Consider the following 8,890-nt stretch of genomic DNA (forward strand, 5'->3'; position numbering starts at 1 on the left):
AAAACAATTGTTTTCAATCAACGATATATTTTGGTACGAGGCAACCACGCAGGGAGATCGATGACGGCGATCAAATAATTGATAAAACGATGAATGTGACAGGTAATTTCACCGGAAATATCACAAACAATCAAATGTTGGCAAGTTTGTGACACGTTGGCAGTTTTGCTTTCAAGTCAAGACAAGATTTCCTCAGACAAGTGTTACTTTCAGATTTATTACACAACTTTTGAACATTCCACAACAATCATGCAGGAATAAACTGGGGGTTATACAAAGCTTTCACAGGCTTCGCCAATCACACTTCAGGAATAACTGGGCTTCACGTCTTCTCAGAAACACTCGAAATGTGAGGTAATATTTTCTTTGAATCATCATCTACAGACAAAAGACCACATGTTGAGTGAATCCTGAGGACGTTGAGAGAGAGAAAAAAAAAATCTTGTCAAAAATCAATAATGAAAAAAAACAACAAATGAATATCAGCATCTTCAATTAAGTGCTAACTTGATTTAACTTGAAATATTACTGACACAAATGGCAGGAATGCCAATAAAGCAACTATGTTATTGAGTGTATTTTAGATAATCCCTTCTGGATGTGAAGAACAATTTGGAAAGAAAGTTGTTTTCATTAACACACGATACCTTGTCCTTACACTTAGCAAAGTATTTTACACAATAACTCAAAGATACACGGTGAAACAGTTGCACAAAGAAATTCAGGGTGCTCTGAGGTCATTGGACGGTTATCATTTCACAGCCTTTAATTTCTACCATTTAAAACAAATCTGTTAACGGTGAAGTTCCAAATATCTGACATTACAGACACAAAAGTGTGTCATTGAGTCTTGCTTTTAGATCGTAATCATGTCAAACATCGGCAGCTCTGATCCCAGTTCCACCGTATTGTTTTCAAACCTCCCTGTCCTACCGAGAATTTATTCCGTCAACAGCTGAAACATGTTCGTGGGGTTTGAGCATCTCCTACAACAATTGGCTTTTTTTTTTTGTTGGCGTTCAACGACAACATATTAGGGTCAAAGAGGGCCGCGATGGCACCATAAATCAGTGTCCTCCATGCCGCAAGTATGAAAACCTCAAATGAAACAACACCCGTGACACAAATTATTCCAATTTCACAACTCGCTGGAGAATCGGGACAAAAGTGCTATTTTGTTCCCTAAATTGCAAAATGAAACAATTCGGAGGTCTGGACCCGGGCTCAGCTTTCTCAAACAGAAATATCCACAAGCTGGATCAGAATTGAACATCTCATTTTAGTATTTATTTATCCGCGAGTTATTTTTTTTTGCTTATAAAAGCCTTAAACCAACTGAATTTTCCTGTCTTGTAGCTTCTTCCAGCCTCCAAGCAAACTAACAGGGTAAATCATCATTGAATGATCATCATCAGCTGTTGAACGTTGACAAAAACAAATCATTTTTTTTGTGTGTTTTTTCTACAACAAAGCTAAATACCCAATCAGCCTAGAATGTGGGAGAAACATGCTTCAGGTTTTTCAGTACGAAAGTCCCGTTAAGTTGAATACGCTGGTAGGACAGAGGTTTAACTATGAGATGGAGAAGGAGACGCAAAAGGCCGTTTTCACAGCAGATATTTTGATTCGTCTCAAACGGACGGAGACGTTTGTCACTGGCGACATCGCCATCAATTCAAGTGTCCCAGTCAACCATTAGGGTGTCATAGGGAGCAAAAAACCATCAGTAATTTAGCATTTTACGCTATTTCTACTGCGTAATATGTTGTTTCCTCATACTGAAACAACAGAACAGGTCGACGTGCCCCGCATGAGCATTTTCAGCGCGTCCTCGCACGTCCTCGCACGTCCTCGCACCCGAACGACAGGAGAGGTAATTTGACTTAAGTTGCGCTGGAGAGTGCTCGCAACAGGCGAACTGGACCTTTATCACCATGGTAAACGATAATAAACATGTGGTTAACATGAGACAGTCACAGTTTGGTTCAACTTAGGCACCAAAACCAAAACTTTCGGAAAAGATCATAGATTGTGGTTGTAATAACTGCAGTTGTTACACTAAGTGCATTAACTTGCGCTGGGACGCAAGTTACACTGCATTCGTGGCGTACGTGAAATGCGTTGCGTAAATTGAAATAGGTCAGCGTGAAAGCAACAGCAGTGCTGGACCTTCGTCACCGTGGTAACGATCATAAAACATGTGGTTGACGTGAAACAGTTGCATTTTGGGTTTCAGTTGAGGCACCGAAACCAAAACAGAGGAAAAACATGGTGAAGGTTAGAAAAACTACACTTGTTACGTAAATTACGTTACATAACTTGTGTTATTGTCGTGACCAAGTTACATCACATGCATGGCATGCGTGAAAAACATTACGCGTTTGAAAAATAAGTCAATGTAAAAGTCTTCCGTTTGATCCATCCAGCCGTCATGACTATCACGACCTCTAGGGGTCGCAGTGAACCTGAATGCATGTCACTTTGACACCCGTGGACAATCGACCGGTGTTGTCATTTTTCGGCACATTAACGGGCTGCATATCAAAATGTCTGCTGTGAAACAGGGCTACCCGGCTGACAGCGCAACCTGCGAGCGTGTGAGGGTTACAAACAAACAAACAAACAAACAAACAAACCCAACTTCATCCACTTTTAACACGTACAAAAACAAAAACAATTTTCCGAATGCGAGACAACCCGGCGCCATGTCAGCTATAACCTCCACACAAAAAAATACATCAGTGAAATGCCAAACATGGCTACATAAGAATTATATATATATATATATATATATAAGTATATATATATATATATTAAAAAAAGGACACTACTTTTAAAGCAGAAAAAGAGGCGGATATAAAAACAATGAAATGTAAGGAAGTTTACGTCATCAAGGTTTAGCAATTTATAATGCATTGAAGAACGTACACCTGCGTGGTTTCAGCATCAGATGCAACAATGTTCAAGGTTTTGATCCACACAATCATACTAAGTTTTATGTGACCGTGACCACCAAGTGCTTTTTTTTTTTTTTACCATTTACATTTTACACTTTCATGCGAAGGTTAGTTCGTGAGATGTGGGAGTATTTTTTTTAATTTATTTATTTTTTTTTTTTAAATCAAATTGCTTAAATGATTATAGTTAGATAGGATCGTATTCTTTGGTAAAGGAGGGTGAACGGGATGTAACATTTCAATTACCTGTTAACTCTACACACACCAACGAAACAAGTGATAAAAGGCCTTGTACACAAGTTTAAAAATACGACAATAATAAAAAGTGATAGTATCAAAGTTTCCACAGTACAATACATACGACATATTATTGCACCAAATGTAACAGCTTTAAATTTTGTCGTAAGAGAGCAACTCGGCGAAGCTATACTATTCCTCTACTCTCTGCATTTAAATTCCTCATATGTAATTAAGTCTAAAAAAAACTGATTCAGATTTTGTACAAAAACTTATTTGCCAAATGATTAAAACTCGGATATAACACAGGGGGCGAGCAGTCAAATATCAAGTCGGCGATTATGATCGAAATCATATTTGACCGTACGCGATCTGTACTGTATTTAGGGAAGCATTACAACGAGTGGAGAAATAACAACTAAACCAAGGACAATAATGAATACAGTGCAAAGCCTGCACTTGATTATTTTACATTAGCATTTCATTAAAGAAAAAAAAAAAAAAAAAAAAAAAAAGAAGAAACACCAACTTCCCCAAAAGTCAGTTTCAAGTGTTTCACGTAGTTATGGTAATGTACCTAAAAAAAAAAAAAATAACAACAAATAATAAATAGCAACAGTACAAACTAGATTGGATCGTGTTAAAGTAAAAAAAAAAGAAAAGAAAAGAAGAAAGGGAAAAAAAGACCGATATGCAAAACTCTTACGTCACGATGTAGAAATCAAAACCTCGACACACACAAGTCTTAAAAATTCTTCATGAAATCGCTGTGAAACAAATGAGGCCACGATCGAGACGTCTTGTCGTCTGGCAAATCTCCACGAGCTTCGACAGATGCAGCAACTACTTCTTCTTCTTGTCAGATTTATTCAAGAAGATGAAACAAACAGAACGGATACATCTCTCGGAAGAATAGCGCCCCCTGTCTGCACATTTCCCCTCCACGTTCAGCCTGATTGATCGCGGTGGCCGACAGCCGCGTCGGTGACGGTCTCATTTGTGTACAAAACATTTATCTTGAGTATTTTTTTTTTTTTTTTTTTTTTGATACGTGAGGAAGGATGCCAATAAGACGCTTCGGCCTTTAGCTGGGTAAATGTCTGTCACACAAATATCACATTAAAAAAAAAAAAAAATAATAATAATACGACTACAATGCAGGTGCCATATCATTCATAGTCAGCGCATTCAGCAACGCATTGATGATATTTATATTCTGAATATCAATGGGTTCCCCGTCTCGGGGCAAGTGTAACATTAAAGCAAAAATATATATCAATTTATACTTTGACTTGTGATTTTTAGCCGAGTTCGCGTCCTTGTTCACGACCAAATTTTGTGGTTTCGCGCAAAAGACGTACAGCAACACTTTGGGTGACAGACTTTGCCTGCAACGTGTCCCCTTCAAAGTAAAGCGGCGTACTCGTTCTGCCTCCGTAGAAACACACACCGGGACGCCCTCAACGCTTTCGCATCAAGACCACGTTTCCCTGCAGGAGCCGAGAACGTAAAGCAACGCTCACGCACGCTGGTCAAATGCGAAAAGTGACACAAACCTTTCGGGACATTATTAGAGGGGCATTAAGTGTCGAGGCCGAGCGTCCAAGATATTTCCTCATTTAAAAAGCGAGGTGTGTAGGATTTTAGATTTACGATATGTTCAGAATGACGTCTTCGTTGGTGGAAAATCGCCCGAAACCGAGAATCGGATGCGTTTCCACGATGGTCATGCCTGGCGACGTCGCTCTTCCGCGGAGCCCACCACGTTTCTACGGCGGCCCTCGAGGATCAAATCGAACACGAGGGAGGGCCCTTTTGGGTTTTTTTTGGGTTTTTTTTTGCGAGTTTCACGGCTAAACTCAAGATTCTCTCACGCACCTCGAAGGAAGGGTTTGCAACCTCACCGCTGCGTGTGACTAAATCCTACACGCCGCTCCTTTGAAATCTACATTTTGCTTATTTAGGACTGTTATCTTGTTAACCCCCGTGTTGTCCTCGGGTCGAAATGACCCGCAGCTCCGTTCAACCAAGTTCGATTTTTATTTCTATATTTTTTACATTTTTTTTTGGGGGGGGGATCATCGGTCATCATTCTTGAAAGAAACCCTCTCAGCCTCCTCGTCGCCGATGATCCCCCAAAAAAATATGAAAATGAAATAGAACTTGGTTGAACACAGCTGCGGGTCATTTTGACCCGAGGACAACGCGAAGGTTCAGGGAAACGTTGGTTTTTTTGCTTCGAGGGGAGACAAAACTGGACACGAATGCGTTTTGGTGTGCGAAACTCACACCGGTATCAAAAATGTCACAAACCACAACCGCTCCTGGACCCGCTGGGAGAGAGCAGAGGAACCTTTTTGTACGACGAGTACGCGAACAAACTTCTCATTTCCGCGGCGTCCGGACGATCCAAATTTTGGACCGCCGCGAAGAGCGATCCAGCACCGAGCGGGACACGCGAACGCCGGTCGCCCGACGCGCTTCCACGACGGCTTCTCCGTGGCGACCGCGTCGGCTGATGTTTAAGCAGGTCACACGGGAGGCGGGAGGTGAACCGAGCTGCTGCCAAAGTTTATGCTTTTTAGTTTGTTTTAGTTTTTAAACTTTTAGTAAAAAAAAACAACAAAAAAAAAAACATAAAAAGGCAAAACGCGGACAGCGGTGTCACGCAAACAATATTCAGACATTTCGCCATGTGACGTTTAGAGAGCGGGGGACTTTGCAGCGTTCATCCTTGAGCCGGGTTTGGACTGGTTATAATTTCAGTTTTGGGGTGAACGTCAGCCTGAAGAAATGTCCGTATGTCCGTCTACCTTCGACCGTCTCACGACGACGGAACCGTCTTCTCCGAAGCTTCTCAGAAGCAGACGCCGCCGCTCGTCCTCCTCGTCGGTCCTTTTCTTGGTTTCTTTAAACAGAAAGACCGAGACACGAGCGAATTCAAACCGCGGCGCGACGAACATTCAAAGCTCATTCTGTCCTCGTCGCGTAGCAGCACAAAAGATTTCACGCGGCCGTGGCTATCGACCTTCTCAACCGACGGTCTCCTTTGTTTACGGCAACGACGCGGTAAACGATGTCTCCGAACGACTGCTCCGTCAAATTTTTTGTTGGTGTTGAAATGCCGCACGTAGCACGCGAAAAGAAATGAAGCTGCAACTACGGTTGTTCGATAAAAGTAAAGAAACAAAAAAAAACAACAACAACAACAACAAAAAACGCCCCTCGCTCGATGAACATCCGGTTTAAAAAAAAAAAAAAAAAAAAAACGGCAACGTGTAGTGAAACCTTTCACCCGCTGGAGATCTCCAGCGGTAGCAGTGCTGAGAAAAAAAAAATAAAAAATAACAGTAATCATATCAGGTGGCAGGCACACAAATGACACCAACACCGATAATAGAAAATCTCGTCTCGGCCTTGCAGGAGACCGGGAGAGATTACAACCCCCCCCCCGATGTGTGGCAGGAAACTTGTACATATGTGTATCTTATTCCAGCGGCGGAGGGCGAAGTAGAAACGGGGGATGAGGAGGAAGGAGGGAGGGAGGGAGGGAGGAAGGAAGGAAGGAGGAAGGGGATGGAGGCCTTTACTCATTCGCCGTCTTCTCTTTGCAGGAAGGTTCACAGAGGATTTCTTTGTGCGGCAGCGGGTAGGGGAAGGCCGCCCCGCTGCAGGTGCTACCGTAAGCCAGTTTGTTGAGGCGAGAGAGGCCCTTGATGCTGCCGGGGGGCCGCCCGGGGCTCACCTTGTACCCCGCCGCCCTGGTGGTGCCGAGCGGCCTCCCCGGGCTCGTCTTGAACCCGGCGGCTCTGGTGGTGCCGAGGGGGCGCCCCGTGCTGGTTCTGTAACCGGCCAGCTTGGTGGTCCCCAGGGGCCGGCCGCGTCTGCCCGTCTTCCCGACACCCTTGCTCTTCTTCTTGGCGTCGTCCGGCGCGCGGTCGGCGCCCTTGGCGCCCGGCACCTTCCCGGGCGAGCGGGGGTCGACCCCGAGAACCTCCTGTCTCTGGCACACCATGGCCTTGTGGCTCTGGGCGGGCAGGACCATGGGAGCCAGCGTCATCTGGAGGGACGACGGGGGCGGAGGAGGGTAGAACTTGTTGGACTGCGAGGCGCACAGGTCGAAGTGGGAGGCGGGGTGGTGGCCGTCCTCCGCGAGGCACGACGGCCTGCTGCTCATGCAGAAGTCACTGCTTGTCACCTGGCGCATCATCTTCTGCTGGGGGGGGGGGGTCGGAAATAAGCCTGTTATCACCACACAAAAGGTATCGGGGCTGCGATCTCTTTGGGGAGTCGGTAATGTTGTCTGGAAGGTGCAATTCCAGGTGCAAATTCTTAAATGAAACTGAAGGCGGCACTAACAGCTCGACAATAACGGCTGAACTTCAATATTTGCGCGACAAAGGACTTTGCACCTCTGAATTTCGGAGAAAATGGATTTAAAGTGGGTCTAACTCCTGAATGTCTCCTGCTGATGAAAGTCTGCAATAAAAAAAAAAACACAAAAAAAAAGCTCGGGACTGTCGAATACACTGCGACTGTGATACAAAGCGACCGTAAAGCTGCTCACGGTCGAAAGGGAGGAAGCTCAAAGGCAAACGTTACCCAGACAACAAGGTGGGCTTCATCACTGAAGTTATTGCATTGGTAGAAATGCAGTGAAAAATAAATTGGGAGGAAAGTTGTACTTCCAAGTGCAGCGTCTGAGCTAAGCCGTAATGGGCTCATTACCGCCCCCCCTGCGGCTGGAGGACTAAAGCCCACCCACTGGTGTCTGTTACACTTCATCAGAGCTGCAGTTATGGCTGCTGTTCACCCCCCCCCCCCCCCCCCCCCCCCCAGTGACCACGAGGGGGCTGCAATGAGCCACATGCAAAACCAAACTTCAGTGAGACGTGTGCCTGGTCAGAGATAACCTTTACAAAAGAAAAAGGCAGCTGATGTGGCGACTAAAACAGATCCGGCCTAAAGCCGTTTATAACTCACCAATATATACATATTAAACTCGATTTAGTGAAGCAAATTTTCAAGACACGTAAAATTGAATCCGACTTTCACAATTGCAACACTCATGGTGAGATCCCACATTATAGTTGATTTTCTTCGCCACAAACTCGCCTCCTTGTCCCCAGGTTTGCATTTTTGTCTTCAATCTAATAAAATCGACCAAAATAATCTAATTATGTCCGATTATTCACAAGCAAGTGGTGGAAAAAGTATTCAGATGCTTTACTGAAGTAAAAAAAAACACAAGTAAAAAGTAGGCAACTGTTGTCGGCAATATATTTTAAAGCATGCCAGTGTTTTACCGTGATTCATATTTAATCCGAGTTAAAGTACATGTTGGAGTATGGTGTTGTTAGAGGTTTAGAGTTTAGCCAATTCCAAACTGCTTCATGCAGGGTGCATTGCTGCACAGCGTGTACCTTTTACTTTCGGTAGTTTGGAGTACATTTTGCCGAATTGGACCGCTTAACACACTTTAAAATGTCAGCAGCGCAACGCTCAAAACCACCAAGAAAGAGCCTGTTCAAAAAAAAAAAAAAAAATAAGAGACAAGAGGAGACTCGCGTCCCTGCAGAGGAAACAGGATGTAAGGAGGTGTGGACTTTACTATCACATACATCGCCTCTAGTAATATTCATTCACAAATATATATATATATACTATAATATATATATTTATTAAAAAAAATAATA

The 8,890-nt window shown here is 43.7% G+C and overlaps 1 protein-coding gene across 2 annotated transcripts in view; it reads right to left on the reverse strand.

Annotated features, from left to right (window-relative positions):
* Window positions 1-6,439: 6,439 nt before the first annotated feature.
* The window catches only part of cunh5orf24 (chromosome unknown C5orf24 homolog), a 3,298-nt gene continuing 847 nt past the window's right edge, over window positions 6,440-8,890 (reverse strand). The window contains exon 2 of one of the 2 annotated variants that reach the window (XM_069174863.1): window positions 6,440-7,410. In XM_069174863.1, the coding sequence (XP_069030964.1) occupies window positions 6,781-7,404 (624 nt within the window). In that variant the 5' untranslated portion in view covers window positions 7,405-7,410 and the 3' untranslated portion in view covers window positions 6,440-6,780. The remainder of the gene's footprint in view (window positions 7,411-8,890) is intronic. The other variant, XM_069174862.1, reaches the window with a different exon arrangement.

The sequence above is a fragment of the Embiotoca jacksoni genome, unplaced genomic scaffold, assembly GCF_022577435.1.
Source record: "Embiotoca jacksoni isolate LCO1_2020_lvr unplaced genomic scaffold, fEmbJac1.0.p SCAF_62, whole genome shotgun sequence".
NCBI classification, from domain to species: domain Eukaryota; kingdom Metazoa; phylum Chordata; class Actinopteri; family Embiotocidae; genus Embiotoca; species Embiotoca jacksoni.